Below are 21116 nucleotides of genomic sequence, written 5' to 3'. Positions count from 1 at the left end.
CTGTACAACATCAGAAATGCTACAGTTTCCTACTGATGCCCTAGTGATAATAGAGCAACCATGAAGGAAATTGAAAACAAGCGTAAAAAAGCAGTGTCAAGAGATGGAAAATAGATGCAGAGTTTTTATGATCAATGCATACACAAATTTGCAAGAAGTCTAATTTCAATTTTGTATTAAAAAAAAAACTCCTCTTCCTTATTTGCATTTTTCATGCTCATACTAAGTACATTAAAAATGACGAGTACAGTTCACCAGCTCACAGAGGGAAGCTCAGCACCTGCTGCCTGTGTTTTCTCACAGAAACCACACAATCATTGACTTGCTTCTGGCTATAGCCTCTCTGGCTGCTGTGAAAACCCACTTGTAGGAGAGGCAGTACCCTTTTCCCATTATTCAGGGTTCTTTTTGGCCACAGTTGGCTACTCTTCTCTAATTTTTATTTTCCTGTTTTCTTCAGGATAAATACTTGAAGAGGAAATGAAGAAGAGTAGATGTGGGCATTCTACCACCATTAATGAGCTTTCAACCTAGCACAATAGTAGAAAATTGAAATAAGGGAACAAATAAAAACCATGGAATAATCTAGACATCTGATTTCCCCAAGTGGTGTGTAAGCCTACAGCTTCGCCAGCTTGAATGAAGCCATGATGATTTATGCCAGCTCTTCACAGCTTCTACATTCTCTTGATGACTCTGTCACTGTGTTAAATGAGCAAAGCACTCCTGTAAGAGAGGAATCATTAACAACACTGGCAAAAGCTAAACAAAAGGCGGCAAGACAGAAAAAGTGGAGCTGTAGTGAACACAGCAGGGAACTGGTTTTTTCTTCCTGCTAGATAGCAAAACTGATGCTTAGTAGCTTTTAAAACATTGATTTAATAGCATTTTTCCCAAAAACTTGCTTGCACAGTTGAGATTTTAGGTATTAAACTAGAAACCTTTGGCTGAATTTGTTATTCAAAGCATAGGAATTTGTGTAGATAGGCACCTGGCTTAGAGAAAACAAGTGCCAACATCAGTATACCAGCACACAAACTGTAATTTGCATGTCTAGACTTTATTATTACAGTATTTCAGTTGCAACCTATCCTAGACATACAGGTCAACAATTTTACACTTCCTCATGTCTGCTGCTTTTTTCCCAAGGAAAATCAGCATTTAAGAAGAACTGCAGAATTTCAGCACTGGCATGTACTGTCACTTCCAGAGCTTTTTAGCAATCTGTAGAGCAAATCCATTTTTTCCTCCTCACACCAGTCATTGTATATTCAGAGCAGGTTTTATGCCCTTTTTTTTTTTTCTTCCCAATTCATAAAACACAGAATTACAAGATACATTTTTTTTTGAAAAAGATTATTTATTCAAGTGGGAGGCTTTGATCCTGTAGAGATAAGCCAGTTAGAAAAAGGAAAGGGGAAAAGCAATGCAAAAATTTATCGGGTTTGGTGCATGACCTGGCCATTGACCTTCTGTATTGCTCTAGATTTCCCATAATATATTTAATCACCCTGTTACATTATTTCCCTCCAGGCCCATGAGGAGAGGTTAGAGCAGGTCAGGAAGGTAGTCCTTACTACATGCTTCATCCACAGCTTTGAAAATTGCTGACGTTTCTGATTACAGCAAGCTCAACACACAGGAACCTTTTGAAATTACCACGTCACCTACTTCCACTTATCTACACTTCCCATCATTGTGACCTTCAAAGTCACACTTGTTTGCATGCAACTTGTCCCTACTCATCCACTCCTCTGAAGACCGTGGCAGATTACCCAGGGCGGCTCACAGACAACTTCATGGAATGCACAGGCTGTTTTTCCTCCTTGGAGCAGGGTTCCTTTTTCTGGGTTCCCTCCCCTCAGATAAGCAGGATTTCTGCGTCATGAAGGATGAAGCATCTTTACACCAAAACCTTCGCAATCACAAGGCAAGTTCGGTTGGGTGGCTGAATAATATAATTATGCTACTACAGCAAGCCAGGAGAATAAGGGAATGAAAAATTTAATACGGTGTTTACTATTTCATATAGAATAGCAAAAGCACATTTCAGTCCCCTGATGCAAATGCACCTTCTGCTAGAACCTGTCGCAATGTCTGAATGCTTAGAAAGATGCGTAAGATGCAGTCAGGAGAAAAACACCATGCCAGTCATTTTCAAACGGGTCCTTCCATAAATTACTTTATTTCTCATTAAATGAGCACAGAGTCATAACCATATTAATAACAGATATGTTTATTATTACATATCCATCAGTGCGGCTTTCAATACCACTTGAAACATGCATATCGTCCTAAGGACGAAACAGTTTTCCAGTGCTTCTTATTTAATACACAACTGCAAAGCCATTATAAATTACTGAGGAGGTATTTGGTTAAGAAATAAAATAAAATAAAACCATACTGCCCATACCATGAATGTATTCCTGCTACAAAGCAAGAAAGAGTCTGACAGCATTTACTGAAATTCCTGAATTACCTGGAGCTTGTTATATGCTTTTTTTTCTTTTTGCATTGCCTACACATTTCTTGCCTTACAAACCAGAACCAGTCCCTTTGTAAGAGGAATTCTCATTCAAAGACTGTATTTAATTTAGAAAATTCATCTAGCATCTACAATACTTAAACCAATTAAAGTTCAGTAAGAGCCACTGATATACAATAGTTCTGCTTTTCTTTTTTTTTTCCTTTTTTTTTTTTAAGGTTTCCTTTGTTTACTTGTACATTTCTACATTTACTGACATGGCAATATTACAATTATCTCAAATTAAGGCACTAAAAGGACAACGTAAAACTCAGTAAAAGTGTTCTGAGAATAATTTACATTTCAAACAGTGCATATATGTTTGTTAACTTAATGTATGTTATCATTAAAATTGTAAGGCAATACATTACACAGTTATAGAAATGATGTACCCCAAAATATGCCTCCAAACTTGGTTCTCCTTACTGTTAGTTTCTAATGCCTCTAATAGTAAAATAATTCAGTATGGCTTGGCAAAAATGCATAGATTAAAGGCAATTACTTGTTTCCCCCCCCCCGCCCCGGCCCCCTTTACAAACCTGCTGAATCGGTATTTTGTAAAGCATGATGCAAAATATTTAACACTTTGATCCATTCCATAGTGGGTGATTAGCATTAAGGCTGTTAAGAACTCTGCAGTGAAGGCACTGAAGTTCAAGTGATAAGGCTTCATTTTTAAGCTAGTTCTGCAGTCTTCAAGAGCACACCTTTGAGTCTTGAAAGCAATTGCAGTCCTTCTCACTGAGAAACCTTCCTCCTCTACTCCATTTCATACGCTCATCTTGACATAAATATCCCCCTCACAGGGTAAACAGTCTTCTTCTTTCACTGATATGAAGAAAGTTGGCTGTATTTCGTCATGATTGACAGGCTTGCTTTTTTATCCAAAAAGGCAGCACCTTTTTTTTTATACACCTAGCTAAGCTTTATTTGCTTTAACTTGCATTACATAGTAATAATTAATCTAATCTACCTTTAGGCAAACCCGCAATTAAACACCCTCAGCGTGCTTTTGTGCCAAAGCAAGGAGGAGACAGTAATAGCAATCTTAACCCTGAAGCCTGTGATAGTTATGTTGAAAGGAACAACAGCCTGTCTGCACTGCTCTGTGTGGTTAAAAAAGCCCTGTTTTTCTGACCGCATCCCATGAGATTCCGTTAAGCACTGTACATGTGGTTAGCTGGAAGAAAGAAGAAAACAGACAATTAATAATAAATGCAAAAATTAGTTTAGTAATATTTGGGCATTATGTTAAGAGCTTCACCGTAGAAAATACCTCAGTTATTTTTCAATTGGCATGTACAACACTAAAAACATCCTCCACAAAGTGTTCTTAATTTCTGACAACATTAAATTTACACAGAGATCAGGCAGACGATAATGTTAATCATTTACCAGTAAAGCTGCAATAAGATTAAACAGTCATGAGTGTATTTATGGCAAATGTAAGGTGACCCTCTTTCACTTGCAGGACAAGAAAAGGCTTCTGTAGGGCTAAGAGCACACACATGCAGTTGCCAGAGCTCATCTGAGGCACAGGAGTTTTGTTTTAAACATGCATTAAATTGATCAGGTGCCCAAGTCCAAATATATTTAAACAAAGCACCTCAACTGTGCTGATACAATGAGCATAAATTAGCACACTATAAACTAGGAAGCGTAGTTTCAGATCTAGAAGCAGTACTGCAATTGCTAGCAAGTTCATTATGAATGTCTAATTCATATTTATTAGTGGTAAGATATTAAAATGAGGAGTAAGACTTAAAATGGACTCATATTTGAGGTTCCTTTTAATGAGTCTGATACACGTCCCCAAAAAGTCAGTAGAGTACTGCCTCTCCTCAACTGCAAAGAAAGCCAGATCAGATCTAAATGAAATGTAATAAAAATAGCTTAAAGCGTGTGTTAAAGTCTGTCTCCATTCAATAAAATATTCAATGCCTGCTCACAAGGTATGACTTAATGAGACTGGACTGTGCTATTCTGTCTGACAAGAAAACAATTCTCAGATGCTTGGTAAAAGCTAAGATAGACGTGCATCCCATAAAAATCACCACTGCTTCTCTTACTCCTTTCCTATTACTCCCTCAGTGCAGAGGTCAGGATGAGAACCGCAGGGTGCAGTGACTTGAGTTCAGGGAGGCCAATCTAACAACTCACTGATACCTGAAAGGAAAAGGATTCCTCCACTTATCTTCCCAGCCCCAGAGGAGCACCCTCCTACCTACCTTTCCTCAGCTTTGGCAGTCACCACACTTCTCAGTGGGCTGATTCCACTCACCAGGTAAGTGTACAGTTCTATTTGACAGTCCAGAAACTGAATTGTGGACCTTTACGAAAGGGACCAAAGGCTCATTTCAAGTACCTACCGAGAAGCAAGCGACAGAAGAGCAGGGAAGGAAGACAAAACGAGAATCCTCCCCTTACAGTGGAAACCAGCTGTCAGATTAGCTCAGCTACTGTCCAATAACCAGTGAAGTGTTCAGAATAAAAGATTTGCTGTAAGTTTATTTAATAATCTAAACATCTGGTACATTAGAAGTGAATTCTCCTACTGAAAGTCTAATGCCCCTTCCTGGACATACAGAACAGAATGCGTACTGGTACCTGGGCACAGGCTGGCCATACTACATCTCAGCAGCCATTGTCTAGTTCATGGCCACGACTAACATCAAGTCTGTCTTAGAGTCAGAAAACCATCCACAGAAGAACAGCTTGAAAGAAGTTCTAGTATAACTCCAAATCCTTCCATCATTCACTCGCATTGCCTGCAAGTGCCACGCAAGCCCCGTTACGCTGCAGTTAGCCCAGCATCAGCTGTCTCCCCTCTACACAGTGGGGACGGAGCGTGCACAAAGCGTGCACAAAGCCGCTCATGCAGCTCCTCAAGCGTCAGTGACGTGTGTGGGCTCCCCACCTGCCTCCGGCATGCAGCACAACAGGCTGGCAGCACGCACATACCTAGCGCTCTCGCTGGTCAAGAGCTGTGCCTCTCTAAATTGTTTATGCTCAACATGCTTCTTCCTCCACACTCGGTGCCTACAATATGCAGCAGTAAAACAGTTTACTGTAAAATCATCACGTGTTCTAAGAAACTATGTCAATATTAAACATCATTAAGAAACAAGATTTCTAAGGTCACATACTAATTATGTCACCAAGTTCACTAATGGATACAGGCTAACCCTGTGAACAGTCATAGTAAATGTTAACTGATTCTTATCACTGCCTGTGCTAGCAAAATCCAAGAATATAAAAAGTTGCAGGATACCATGCGAATATTAACTTCTAGGGCTACAAAGATGGTGAAGGGCCTAGAGGGGAAGACATATGAGGAGCGGCTGAGGTCACTGGGCCTGTTCACCCTGGAAAAGAGGCGGCTGAGGGGAGACCTCATCGTGGTCTATGGCTTCCTCATGAGGGGGAGTGGAGGGGCAGGCGCCGATCTGTTCTCTTTACAGACCCAAGGGAATGGGGTCACGCTGTGACAGGGGAGGTTCAGGCTGGATATCAGGAAGAGGTTCTTCACCAAGAGAGTTGTCACACACTGGAACAGGCTCCCCAGGGACATAGCCACAGCATCAAGCTTGTGACAAGCTTGTGTTTAAGTGTTTGGACTGTGCTCTCAGTCATATGGTCTGAAATTTTGGGTAGACCTGTGTGAAGCCAGGAGCTGGACTCGATGATCCTTGTGGGTCCCTTCCAACGCAGAACATTCTATGATTCTGAATTGCCAGAAAACTTAGGAGCTTTATTTCTTCCCAAGAACCCAGGAGTTCACACTTGGTGATGAAGAAAGGTCTGAACAGAAGCTTGGGCAGATGGAGAAAATGCAAGACTGCAGTATTGTGAACAGCTACACCTTTGTCCTTCCTCTCATTCCTGAGGTAGATCTGGAGCTCTGGACTCTTCCATGAACCACAGTAACTTCTTAACCCAACAGAAAGCCACTGCTTGGGGGACATAGAGCTGGGAGAGGGAGAAGGGATGTAAGGGTTTCTTTCTTGTTGTGCTTCCTTCTGAGGGTTTTACTAGATTGAAACCATTCCTGGATTAATTCTCTGCTGGAAACAGATACATTTACTGAGGTAATCTGTGAAGCTCACGGAAGATAGAAAAGCAGGAGTGTGCAGCTCTCCTCCTTTTAGTGCTGGTGAGCTATTAGGATCATTTATCTCTAGTGCCTTAGCATCTTTAAAAATAATGTTTTCTCATTTTGAAAAAGTTCCTGTTCACTACCTCCATGTTTCTATGACTCTGTAACATTCTAACAAGGCAAAGGCCCGCAGGATTAATTACAGAAATCGTTCAACTCATCTCCCCAAACAGACCCATTCTTTTAAGAGCTACTGTAAAGTTTCATATACGCAACTGTTCACCCTGTAAGAAATTAGCTGTAAATTCGGTCTTGCTGAAGACTACCATGAAGAGCATCTCTATTAAGACAGAATGAAAAAGAATTAATGAATTGATTTACGAAATCAATCACTACTTTTGCTGTTCCTTACTTATCAACTCCCTGTATGACTATAGTCGGTAATAGGGCAGGTGACAAGAATCCCAGTCTTGCAGCATCACATTAGCTGCTGGTAGATGGTAACGGTGACCCTCTCCACCTTGAGCTGGGTTAACTATCAATTTAAACTATGAAACATATGCTGTGTTGGGTTTGTATCATTCTAGTTTCTTCCTAATAACTCCGTATCGTCCTAAAATATAAATACTATGTATTCTTTTCTTCAGACCAAGAATACTGTCTCAGAAGATACTCTGTTCAATTGACATTTTCAGTAAGTGATGCTGCCTAATATCATTTCACCAACACATTTTAAAAACTCTTGAAACTATATTAATGAATTTTACATTAAATGGATTTTTTTTTTCCCCAGAATTGACATTGGAATGGTCAGTCAGTATCAAAATCATTCCACTCATTTCCTTTAAGTAGCAAACACAATATGCTTTTTCTTTTGGTCTTAGGTAGTCCAAAACTCACTGAAAAATCTTACTGATCAGTAACAGCATTTTTTAGCCAGTTCTAAACATTTCTATTGCCTTTATCTGCCTGTTTTTCAACTTTTAAACTTTTATCTGCTTGTTCTTAAAGGCAGACATTTTAAGGTCTGCCTTTAGTAACTAGTTTCTAGAATCCTCTGATTATTTCAGTATCATATGATACATAAAAATCACTTGATATTTTTCACAATCACAGAACAGGAGTATTTCAACAGTTCTATTGTAAATAAAGATGTTAAATAACAACTATTAATGATGCATATTTTATATCAGCGGATACAACTTAGCTCCAGAAGTTGTAAAAGATATAGCTAATCTTGGTGGGGAGAGGGGTAACATTCTTTAATAAATCCTAAAAAGTTGAGGACTAAAGGAAAATTAAGTTTGGAAACACTTATGGAAGTTGGGAGAAGTGGACATTCTGTAGACAAGACAATTTGACAAGATCTCACATCTAACTGTCTGCCTATTTAGTTATTTTTGGGGAAAGGAACACACTTACTGTCAGAAAGCAAGTTAAAGGTCAGTACAATGTCCTAGAATTAAAAAAAAAAAGTATATTTTAAATCTGGCCGTGGTTAATGCACAGGGTCACTAATAGCTCTACCAAACAACTGATGAGACAGGAGAAGACAGAGAATGAGTGAGCAAGAAGAAGGAATGGAATCATCATTTAACCCGCCTGACACTAACAAATTGCATGAACAGTCTGAGAATCCGTAAGTTTCTTGGTGGTTTCTGACACAAACCCATGGACCTCTGGCTGATGAGAAGCTCAACATGAGTCAGCAATGTACAGCCCCGAAAGCCACCCATATCCCAGAAGGCATCAAAAGCAGCGTGGCCAGCAGGTCGAGGGAGGTGATTCTTCCCTCTGCTCTGCTCTCGTGAGACCCCACCAGGAGCACTGCATTCAGCTCTGGGGCCCCCAGCATAAGGATATGGACCTGTTGGAGTGTGCCCAGAGGAGGGCCAAGAGGATGATCAGGGGGCTGGAGCACCCTTCCTCTGAGGACAGGCTGAGAGTTGAGGCTGTTTAGCTTTGAGAAGGCTCTGGGGAGACCTTATAGTAGCCTTCTAGTACCTAAAGGGTACAGAAAAGATGGGGAGGGACTCTTTGGCAGGGGGTGTAATGACAGGACACAGAGGAATGGCTTAGAACTAAAAGAGGGGAAATTTAGATTAGACATTAGGAAGAAATTCTTTATTCAGAGGGAAGTGAGACACAGCAACAGGCTGCCCAGAGAAGCTGTGGATGCCCCATCCCTGGAGGTCTTCAAGGCCAGGCTGGATGGGGATTTGAGCAACCTGGTGTGTTGGGAGGTGACCCTGTCCATGGCAGGGGGCTGGAACCGGGTGACCTTTAAGGTCCCTTCCAACCCAAACTATTCTGTGATTTTATGAATCACTGAGTAAATTTCTCATATCATCCCCATTTGTAGACAACTTCTAGCTTCCTCAAGCTTTGAGTCAGTCCAGGAATGTGGATCATCATCATTCTTGCGTTTATATGCCATTGCTGATATATTTACTGAGCCTTGCTTTTAAATAGGGAAAAAATGCAAACAGCTCCCCTACATGCACTGGAAAGCCTGGCATTGCCATCTCTACTGTACTTTTCCAAATAGAAACTGGTAAATATAGGAATACCAGGAGAATTCTGTCTATTCCTCCTTTCAGGATTTGAGCAGAGATTTAGACCACCAGTTCAACAGTGTTAACAATAGAGTTATTTCACAGTTTCCTGTTAAATAAGACTTATAAAGAGGTATTTTATTATTATTATTAAGTTAGAAAGATCCATAGCTTTTGTAGTTTATTTCTCACCTAGTTTTTCCAGAAGTATTTTTAACAACTTTTCGGAATGACTGATTTGCTGAGGATCTTGTAGACATTGTTCTAGGAGACGCTCGAACGAAAGTAGATGGTGGGTTCTTAGGGATCTTCTTTACTAAATGAGTCACCCACTTCTTCTGTTCATCTTGACAGGATGCCAGTAACAACATGTCTCTTGCTGAAGTTACATCGTAACTCACTGTACATAAAAGGTAGAAGATGATTCAGGAAAAATTAGGATTTGTTGTCAGAACAACGAATTATGACATACCAGTTGCACCACTGGAAAAAAGAACAGCATCTATATACATGCTTGTATCTGAACGTTTTATGTATTTTTAGAAGACAAACAGCAGAACAAGTTATAAATACCTTTTTTTTTCCAATAGTTGTCTCTTCATTAAAATTCTTGATTCTAACGTTCATACTCAAGAAATGAGACAATTTACACTCATTTCAGTCTTATGCTGGAAAAGTTTCACGGGTACCTCATGACTGACTTCCAGAGTACATACTCCAAATGCTCCATTTCACAGGAGCACAGGAAAGAAATCTTCACTCCAATCCATGAAGTGGCTGGAGAACTACTCTTCAAAGGTCATAGCATGGACTGGTGATGTGGCTACTGTATTGTCACTAACTTGGGCTATGCACAGGGACAGAAAATGGTCTGGGAACCAAGCAGCTGACCAGTACCTGGGCAAAAAGCCCTAGGGACCCTTGTGCTCTCCAGGTTCTCAGCAGAGCCACATCATTTACACCACGAAAGGCCTTCCCTACACAGGCTTTCCATAGCTGCCTGTCCATAACCAGTATTAACAGTATTACTATAACACTCCCTTTCATATCGAAAACGTAAAACTGGAGTACAACACTTAATCTAAAGTGCTTTTATTTTTATCCCTTAGGTTAGGAGGTCTGGCTAAAAATGCAGAGAATATGGAATGCTACAAAAAACATGAGTGTACCTTTGCATGGTGCAATTAATTCCTCCTTTCTATCCAAGTGGTCCCTATGGCACTTCACGTGGCATCTTCGACATTCCAGGGCAGCAGGGGGTTTGAAGACGTGCCAAAGAGGTTTGGCACAGGCCTCGCAGTTGGCTGGGAAGTGGTATATTGTTGGAATAAATTCATGGCCTTTGTGATTTAGAAAATTTGTCTTCTCTGTCGGCTGTACTGGTTCTACCTCCAAATCCTTCCTGCATTCCCCCTCATTAGCATACAGAATCTAAAAAAAAGGTATACTAGCATGTTACTGCTGAAGCACCGCATATTTTGTATGTTTTTCCAAAGACAACTCTTAACTTTTTGAAGGGAATTAGAACAGAAATTACAATTCACTTCTTTTTTACCTGGAATATTTTAGGAATTTCTTCAGTTTCTGCTCTATACACATCTCCTTGAGTTACAGGTCGGACATGGAACAGCTTACTAGATTAAAAGAAACATAAATCAGAAAAGGCTAAAAGGTTACAGTCAAATTACTTTGAAGTTCTTATAAATCCTGTTTATGCAAGCAAAATTATATATTCCAAGGCTGTAGTATGGTTTCAGGAATTCACTAAAATCATACAGATCTTGTCTATCCAGGTAAGATCAAAGCTGAGAAAGAGGGTGATCTTAAATCAGATTAAAGATCCACTGTGGCAAATTTACCTGTGAAAAAGGCTTTCAAGTTTTTCCTTAGAACAGTGTGAAGTCTGATTATTGCTAAAAAAGCATATTTATAGCCCTAGAAGTAACCATATCAAGCACAGCAATACTTTTTTTTCCACTAAATCATGTGATTAACTGATAATCAATCAATGCAAGAAGATCACAAAAGGCAATCTGGGGCGCTAGGTGTTGAAAATGCTGTTAAAATTGGAACAAACATCATCCTACACTGGGTAAAGGCTGTAAGTCCATCCAGCCAAACGCTCTCTTTTCAACAGTAGCCATAACAGATGTTTATGAAAAGAGAATAAGAAAAAGCTCAAAGAGAAAATAATGCTTTTCCTATTTATAAGCAATTGGCAGCTTAAGTGCTTCCTGAGTTTGTGATTACTTCCAGACCACTACATTTGTTACGTTAGTCACTGGCAGACCTATTCATAAATTTTAAAGCCTTTTTCCACTTACTACTCTACGATGTCCCATAATGCTGGTCAGCTGTTCAAACATCACAAGCATGCAACAGCAGTGGGCTTCAGTGATATTTGACACATTTTTCCTTATGTATTACCAATGCAGAGGGAACACAACTTATTTCTTTTTTTTTTCACTTAAAATAAATAGGAACCATCTGGAAAATTTAAAAATGCTTTGGGCTCTGTTAATACGGATCCCTTCTCAGACTGCAAGAAAAAGGTGTGAGGCAAAGGGATGAGATCCAAAACCAAAGTCTATACCTTGTTTTTGTGTGCCCCACAGCTATCATGACCTGCTTTAGAAAGCAACAGTTGAAACAACTGGACAAACTAGGTATTTTTTTTTTAATTATACAGTGTCAGGGAGACTGATCCACATCTTCCCACTCAGCTGTATAACTTAGCCAGCACAGATAAAAGGTAACACTGAATCATAAAGAGATGTAATACACAGGTTCCTATGTTTCTGACCCTCCTCATAATAAGGCTCATCTCTTCTATAAAATCAAAGCGGTGACTACAGAGACATGCTATACTGCAATTCATTTTCTCTCTACCTTTTAGCCATAGTAATACAAAGAAAACATAGGACCTTCCACGAAAGATAACAGCACCCTGAAATACAGACAGACATCTTCCAACTAGTACGGAAAATTCAGAGTTATTTATGGAATGCTGATTCCAAGCGCCTAGGTTTGTTATCAGTGATCTCAGACACTGCTCTTTTGCCTGTCTTTATGCAAAGTCAATGATAACTTTACTTACTCTATGTCTAGTACCATGGATGGATTAGACTGGTCCTTGTCCTTTTCATCGTTATAGAACAGTATCTTTTTACTGCTCACCACGACATACTGGGGAAAGAAAGAATAAAAACACCTTAAAACTGCATTTTAAAAAGGAACATTTACCCAACCGTACTCCCAAAAGCATATAGAAGCCTGAGTAAGGTAAGGTTTTTAAACTAATATCAGCAAATACTTACGTCATCATCCAGACAGGTATACTACTGACAGCTATGCAATGCTACAGCCACAGTGATTGTGTATTTTCACCAGAGAACTCTGAAATGCCCATGACGACTCCGTAAGTCTATGTATACACAAAACCCAAACTTCAGTTGCTACTGGGATGTTACTACAAAAGTTACTCCATCCCTGAGCAGCTCCTGGAGCACAGAATCTATCACTTACTGATGAGCTGAAAACACCTCCCTTAGTCTAGAAACCTCCAGGACTCACTGCTGGTAGCCTTTCCTACTATTTCTCTTTAACGGACCAGTATAACAAAAAGCAAAAGCAAACCAGCAGTAAGAGCAAATAAGTCACACTCTGGTATATATTTCAGATGCAGGAATAAACTGAGACAGCAAAGTAAACGTTTGCAGACAAAGAAAAAAGAAATGGACATTCTTTTGCTGCATACCACTTTAAAGGTCAAACCACAAAGTACTTTCCAGAATTGTAAAGATGCTAAGAAACAGAAATATTAAATAATGTTCTGATTAGATTATTTTTTTTCCTTAGTATTTTAAAGCTCTTGCTAAGAACCTACATATTAATATAACTATCCCATGCTACTGAAAAAATTGAGTACTTGAGAATGCATGGGATTCTGGGGAATATGGAAGAGCTATTGGGAAGGCACTGAGAGTTTTAGAGCAGGAGTGGGCTTTAGGCTCCAATTCCAAGAAAATACCCAAATGTTGAGTATACCTGCAGCATCTGCCTTCCTGTCCCCAAAAGCGCAAAGATACAGTCCTCAACCTACAGGATGCAGACACCTTTCCAGTGCTGCTCATAATCACACAATTACGAGTGTTTCACAGAATGCTTTGGGTTGGAAGGGATCTTAAAGACCACCTAGTTCAAACTCTGCTGCCATGGGCAGGGACACCTCCCACCAGACCAGGTTGCCCAAAGCCCCATCCAGCCTGGCCTTGAGCACCTCCAGAGATGGGGCATCCACAGCTTCTCGGGGCATCCTGTGCCAGGGCCTCACCACCCTCTGAGTGAAGAATTTCTTCCTAATGCCTAATCAAAATCTCCCCTCTTAATTTTAAGCCATTACCCGTTGTGCTATCACTACACCCCCTAACAGTGTGTCCCCTCTCCAGCTTTCTGGTAGGCCCCCTTTAGGTACTGGAAGGAAAAAGATGTTCCTATGATGTGAAAAACAAAGCAAGCTGTTCAGACAGAATAAGAGTTTTGTAACCCACAAGCAAGTTAAGATTAAACATCTTTAACCTAAGCACTTCCCAGTGAATTCAGACCTTTAGCATTTGCTGCTTGCTGCTCTTCAGTAGGTCCTACCAGTCCAATGCCTTTGCTACAACTGTCCGTAAGCATAAACTCACTGACAGCTGTGACAGTTCCCTCCCTGGAGTTTCAATTGTTTTAGAAACAAGATTTTAAATGTACGAGGTTTAAAAGAGAATTAAAAAGCCTGTTCTGTCTAAGTTCGGCTCCGTGTTCAGGTATAACATGACACACATGCACAGGAAAGAAAAGAGAACACAAGAACAGTTCATCTTGAATTCCAGTTACTGGAAGGTAAGTGAATGGGTTTCTGACTGTTTAGTAAATGGCGTTTACTCCTCCTACAAGAGCAGGTTGAGCCTCCTCATTAGAGGGGACTGAGTCTGACCTCACAATCTGAATATGCAAGTTACCTTAACAAGTTTACAGAAAAGTGCTTTTAAAACGTGTTGCTCAAGCTGCATGCTACAGCTGTACACATAAACTACTGAAATGCATCTAAACCCACAAAAGGCGTGTTTTTTTTTGCCCCCTGACAAAAGGGGCTTTCACCTCCTCATTCAGGATTCTTTAATACAAAGTCCGATCAACTTGAGTAAGTACTGAGTAGTAGTGGTCTGAGTCTGTGATTTTCTCCACTGAAGAAGAAGAGTCTGTGCTTGTATTCCTTTGATCTATTTCAACAGAGATCTAATGCCTTCTTTGCCTTTGAAGTACACACCTCTGCCTTTCACAGATAAGAGAAAGGCCTTAAAATGACTACAGCTAACAAATGCAAATTCTGACTGCAATTGAACTCAGTTATCACTCTGCATTCAAGTGTTGGTGAAAGAACAATTCAACCTCACATAAGAAAAGTTAACTATAAGGCAAGCAACAGCTTCAATATCCTGTTATGGCCATGCAAAAAATATTATCATCATCTCAACTTGGGATGAAGTTCCAAATAAAAATATAGCTAACCCATTTTAATGATAGCTTGACCTCTAAACTCAAGTCTTTCTTCTCAAACGAATCTTTTCCACACTCAAAACTTTCTAACTTAAGCTAAATGACGGAGGGCATGGGACAAAAATCAGAGCAACTGACATCTGAGTCAGTAATGTGGCAATTCAATTTATAACAACTCAGACTTCAATCCAATTATTCTGCTTATATGGTTAGCAGTTACAGCTTCTGCTAATACAGTTGCAGCTTTCTCTTTAAATTAACCTGGACATGGCTACGTTTGAGGTTCCATACCTCCCACTAACCCCAAAACTGAAAGCTAATTAGAGCAGCAGCACATGAAGAGGTTAAGTACAAGCCAACTTGTTTCAGATGCAGCATAGTTCAGCGAACAGAACACACACCCAAGTTAACATGGGCCCTCATTACTGTGTCTCAGTGGTTTGAATCTCAGCTAGCTTAAGGATCTTGTCAGCATGATTCATTTTATGACAGAGGCATCTATTTGTAGCTCAAATTCCTTCTAAGTGCAGGAATTATTATTTAAAATAGTAAAGTATGAATGGAGTGACTGCCTGCAGTATCCTGAAGGATCTAAGCATGCCTGAAGAAGCTCAGATAGCCTTTCAGTGGAGAAGCTGCATTTATCAGAAGTTTACTAAGTTAATCATCACAGGGTGAATGAATATTCCCCATTTCTAGGTGACAAGTAGATAAAGCTGCCAGATGTATTCTGACAGAAAAAGGATGCAATATTTTAGATAATCCAGAGCAGAATAAAGCTACATGATTTGTGGCGAAGGCACTGCCAAAAGTCTGACAGCAAGCTGGATAAATCGATCCTGAAACAACAGAAGTCAAACAGCCTTAGCTATCAAACATTTTTTGATACATGTTGCACATCCATTACATCAGCCCCATAAATTTACAAACAGGTGTATTTCTTGAGGCATCTAAAGAACATTCTAACACTATTGTCATTTGACTCAAATATAGCACCAAGAACATCTTTGATCTTGCCCTGTAAATTTCATCCAGTCCTGCTAATAAAGAGATAGTGAAAGACAAAGTGACTAGAAACCAACTGAAAAGCACTTAAAATATCTGTAACAAACCTAAGGTTACAAACTGCAGTAATCAAGAAGTTTCAATATGGTACTTGATTGCACTGACTCTCATCTGAGGGTCTGGGGGAAATACTATAAGCAGTTGTTAGTTGAAATAATGTAGAGTTTAACACTCACTCTCCACAAAATATAACAGGTAAGTCTGACAGATAGTAGTAGACAGACAGATAGTAGTCTGACAGACACACCACCTTCTACAGAGGAAAAACAATAGTACTTTCTTTAGAGTGGGAATTCCATCACAGAGGTCCAGTTTCTGAGAATAAACCAGTCTTTTCAAGAGACTAACCACTTTAAAATAAGGGAGAAGGAAATGTCTTTGAAAATTATCCATGACATTTTATAACAAGAATGAAGACCAAGGTAAAGTAGAATCCAAAGAGGATTCATGATTCTAAGATGCTCAGTGTAAAGCATTTCCTCAACCACCTGTTACAAATTTGTATGACATTATTATCACACTGAACTTGAATTTTCTTGATTTTTTTTTCTTAAAAAAATCTAGGCACTAGATTTTTTCTTAAAAAAATCTAGGCAATAAATTACTCCAATAATTTTGTTTAAGAGAGATGAGTTGTAAAGCAAATTCCATCATTACTATATGCCTAAAAATCTTTTCAAAGGAGTTAGGGAAGAAAAAATGCATTCGTACCTGTTTCTTCCAGCCATACCGCTTTATATTTCCTTTGTTTGGTATTGAAAGCCAACCTTCAAGTCTTGATTCTAGTTCAAAAGAAAAAAAATATTATATAATGATAATAAATAAAAATAACACAAAGCAAACTACTACTAGAAAGGAAAATGTACTACATGCTGTAATAGGCAATTACCTATTTAGCAAAGCAGAATAAAAAGCACAGCTGAATAAAAAGAAGATAAGCATTTATTTCATGCTCCTTCACAAGCTAACACTATTATATAGTTACTGTAGAATAAAGTGAAACTGTTTTCCTTGATGCCAACATCTGAACATAAATAGTTTGCAAAGGGTCAGGCACAGGGAAACTTTGCTTTGAAAATGTGTTACAGCTTAAATAGAGGATGATTAAGAGATTTTCAGTGTAAATATCATTTACACTCATAGGGGCTACATGAAAATATTCAGCAGGAAGATGCAGCAAATACACCAGAACCACATTTTCCAAGGGAAACAAAAAAGGAGAGCGCACAAGAGCAAGCAAAGCTACACAGGTGTTCCATTACTCACAGAAGATAAGCATAGGAGATAAATAAATAAGGAATGCAGGAAGAATCAACTAGATATAAAGAATAAGAGACAAGCATTTTATTCAAAATTTCAGTGGACAGTTTTCCAAAGATTCATGTAATAACCATTTTTTTTTTTTGCTATCACAAAACGACTCATTTAACAATTACACAAAGAAAGGCAGCAAGAAAACTAAGTCTGCCTAAGGTGAACTGTGGTCTTAAAACTTCCTCCAGCTGATATTGTCAGTTTATTTTTACTTTTTGATATATATTTTTAAGATTGTGTAGCCAGGTAATAGAATTGAGAAGCTATCCTGACTATCTTGACTCTGCTAATCTAAACTGGCATAGGAGTCTCAGAGTTTTGTAAATAGAAGAATGAAGTAATGAAAATTTTCACTCCAGAACTATAAACAAACATCAATTTTTTAAAAATCATGTAATATTCTAATGATTATAAAAGTGTGATTCTGTAAAATAAAGCGTAAATACAGATACATAGCTTATAAAGAATGCATACATTAGTTAACTTGAACAGCAGCAGTAAAAACTTAAAGAAATCAGGCTAAAATTTGCTGAAACATTCCCCACAAATATTCGTGTAAAAATGAGCTACTGGTTCGCTTTATAATCCATGACAATTCTGTGAGATTCATCCCAGTAAGCTCTGAAAAATACACCCAAATATGCAAAAGATATTGTCCATACTCTTTGTTTTGTAAAATTACAAGAAGACTGACAGCCCAACCTTTTACAAAGCATTAAAATTAGGCTTGAAAAAAAATACAACTTTACAACATTAGCTATACAGCATACAATATTTAAAAGTGGAATACACTTTAAAAAATAGAATCACCTCTTAACATTTCTCCACATACAGAAAATCCTCAAAATACTGGGTGGGGGGAGAGGGGGGCACTGAGCTATCAAAATTCCAACTGGGAGAAAAGCATGTTAACAGAACTCTTTCCAACATGAAACCTGCCTGGGAAAAAAAAAAAAAGAAATATACTTCCCTGCCTCTCAAATCTGTGTAAGAATTGCAGGGTGCTGGGAGACTGCCTCTCCTTCTCCCAGCTCTTGATATTCAGGGGCTTTGGAACAGGTAATGTATTTTCTTCATGTTTGCAGGCATCACAGCTAATTCTTACCTTATTTTGAATATTTGTTCCTTAATGATTAATTTTACATCAAGAGAAGATTCTTTCATTTTTAGACATTTTAGAAATATTCAAAAGCTCTAGTCCTCCGTTGCAAAACAAAGTGATTATCCACTGCTAAAGAATATACTACAGACTACTGTGATTCAAGAGGAACACTACACATCTGGGAAAACAGAGGCAAATGAAAATTTGAAGAGAGATCAGGTAATGACATGTTTTTAAGATGCATCAGGTACTATAATGCTTATACAGATAGCATAAGGAGGAACATTTTTCTAAGTTCACTTTATTTCAGTATGTTTTGAAAGAAATTTCGAAGGAAGTGGAAAGTGGACGAACTGTTAAAAGTGAATTGGTTGATTCTTTTCTGTTCACCATAAGACTATTTTAGTGATCAAATACTATTTGAATGAGGAATAATTTCTGAGCTGTGAATAATGTCTTGCAGTTGAAATATTTTCTGAATGTACTCCTTTTCAGCAAAGCCAACATTTGTCTGGAACTAAATGTACTCTTGAAAGAGCAGATGAGCCCTTTCATTCCAGCCATGCCACAAAGGTTTGTCTTGAGTACTATTTACAGTGCATTTTTATTTCCCTTGACAGAGTTAGCAAACACAACTGCAAATGCTCATCTGGACATCTCACAAATATCTGATCCAGAAGAATAATATTTATGAGAGTTCAGATTAAGTATTTAAAAGAAATGTGGGCTATCTAGACTATAAAAAAAAAGAATCTTCCAGCTTTGTCTCCAAAAGTAGGCTGAAACCTATTGCCTGACAACTTCCCTGTATTTTGGAAAGAATCCCAGAACAGATACCCAGTATTCCCAATCCAGAAAAAAAAAAACAAGATAGGCCTCAAAAATATCTGATGGCTAACTGGATTCAAACAGTATATGAAGAAATAAATATCTGTGAAAGGTACAGTTATTATAATTATCTGCCAAATATATTAGAACATGGATTTGCATTCTAAGTATCTTCATGGCTATTATTCATTTGTCGTAATTGTGATTCAGTGCATTAAACAGGAGTTCTAACAGTACGTCTTCAATAAAATTGCAAAAGACAACCATTACTGTATTGATTTATGAGACTACTTGTATTGGAGCTGAGGTGCCCTTATAATCAATACAGTATCTTCTCAATTTTCAGGATTTCCTGTTCCTCAGACTCTTGCCATAATAACAGAAAAAATTGAGATTACTACCTCACTAACATCTTGCAGTCCATATTCCAAAAAATTGTTCACCCAGATGGTCCACATACATTATTCTATCCTGTCCATGTAAGACATTACTTCAAAACATACATTGTAAACTACTCTGTCTTCCAGTTAAAACTGCAGGACAACTCAACTGTTTAAATTAACTTGCAAATCAGATTAAAAGAACTAATTCACAACAGGTTAAGTGCCATATAAGGATCAGGAAAGAACCCTTGAAGCTCACAATTAAGTTTTACCTTCACAAAGAACAATTCCACTAGCAAGTCTTAATATTGCATGATTGTAAAGTCTAGTCAGGAGGAAGAGGCCTTCTAAAGGCACCATAAAAAAGCACAGATTTCAGCTGTTCCAGCAAGGACTCTAATATCAACCGAGACCTGAGCTAGTGTCCAAATTGATTATCTAAAGTGAGAATTGTATGAATTGCTTAGAAGTGAATACAAGACCTTCCTCTATCTTTCCCATCAGGAGAGACCAGCCTGGATCACCTGAGTAACCCAAGCCTAATCTTGGGATCAGTGTAAATTGTCCTGGAGGTACCATAACGTAAGGGGAGTGCTATTTAGTTCGGTGACACACAGACCACCTCCAAGTGAGATGTAGATGTAAAGAATACATTTTACTATTACCTTGAGCTTATTCTAAGAACTTATTCAAGGTCTTCTGACCCCAAAATTTTACAAGACGCTCTTCCTGTAAATTATGAATTCTCTTGTAGCCTCTCTGGTGACTAGTACCCTAAGCTCCCTGAATAGAAAAGAGACTGTCCAATAGCCTGATCCCTCCACCTCTGGCATGCAAGATAGTGGAAAATGCCTAACAATCAGGGGTCTCTTTGGAATGCTGCCAACATTACTATTGCACCATTTCATATCAAGACTTTTTTCCCCCTCAATTAAACCAGAGACTGCCCATCATCAGAATTGAAACCATGGAGTCATTCTATGTTTACATTATTTTGTGTTTTCATTTTTGCCCTGGTGATATTTTTTTACTGTGACTAAGAAAACAGGAAACCAAATAAATCATACTTATTTATTTAGTAATTCTACTGTTTGCATTAAATATTTCAAGGAATGTCTTTCCCTTAAAAGCAGATGCATCAGCTAGAGAATCTTGTTGACTACCCCTCAGATCCATGTCTTAAACAAGAAGCTATTCGTGCTCTGAAGAAATGTCTGCGTATGAGTTCCTCACCAAAAACACTGACCAAATACTTCAGAAAACATCTGAGAACAAGAATGGAAATGCTACAGAAGCGATGGGAAACTAGCACCCAGCTAGCCACCCAGATGTGGTCCTGAGCAACCTGCTTGAGCAGTTGGTTTGGACCATACGACCCTCAGAGGTTCCTTCTAACCATTCTATGGTTCTGTCAATATCCTGTTTCTATGGCATGGGATACTTAAACATTGAAAACTGGCTTTCTTTTCCTGCCAATAATGCTAGTGCACTCCCGTGCCCTCTACTTAACTAACAATGTGTTAAATATGACTATATTAATGTCACAATTCTCTAAATTAAAAAAGTATAGAAGACAAAGGGAAAGACAGTAAGAATTTCTTACTGTAATTATGATATTCTAATTAACAATGAAAAAGTTGCTGACTTGAAAACACTTGGCATATACAGTAGTTTCTGCCCCAAAAAATCAAAGTGGAGGGTCAGACAG

General features: G+C 38.6%; 1 protein-coding gene across 4 annotated transcripts in view; it reads right to left on the bottom strand.

The window, feature by feature from the left end:
* Positions 1-2166: 2166 nt before the first annotated feature.
* ROCK1 (Rho associated coiled-coil containing protein kinase 1) overlaps positions 2167-21116 on the bottom strand; it is an 87487-nt gene continuing 68537 nt past the window's right edge. For 2 of the 4 annotated variants that reach the window (XM_035316644.1, XM_035316646.1), the window contains 7 exons: positions 16493-16563; positions 12273-12361; positions 10731-10809; positions 10345-10606; positions 9368-9575; positions 5486-5563; positions 2167-3704 (listed from right to left, as the gene is read on the bottom strand). In XM_035316644.1, the coding sequence (XP_035172535.1) occupies positions 3701-3704; positions 5486-5563; positions 9368-9575; positions 10345-10606; positions 10731-10809; positions 12273-12361; positions 16493-16563 (791 nt within the window). In that variant the 3' untranslated portion in view covers positions 2167-3700. Of the gene's footprint in view, positions 3705-5485; positions 5564-9367; positions 9576-10344; positions 10607-10730; positions 10810-12272; positions 12362-16492; positions 16564-17047; positions 17097-21116 lie in introns of those variants that run through there. The other 2 variants (XM_035316645.1, XR_004747968.1) reach the window with 2 other exon arrangements.

The sequence above is a fragment of the Oxyura jamaicensis genome, chromosome 2 (assembly GCF_011077185.1).
Source record: "Oxyura jamaicensis isolate SHBP4307 breed ruddy duck chromosome 2, BPBGC_Ojam_1.0, whole genome shotgun sequence".
In the NCBI taxonomy this organism is placed as follows: domain Eukaryota; kingdom Metazoa; phylum Chordata; class Aves; order Anseriformes; family Anatidae; genus Oxyura; species Oxyura jamaicensis.
This window is presented reverse-complemented; position numbering and strand designations above follow the sequence as displayed.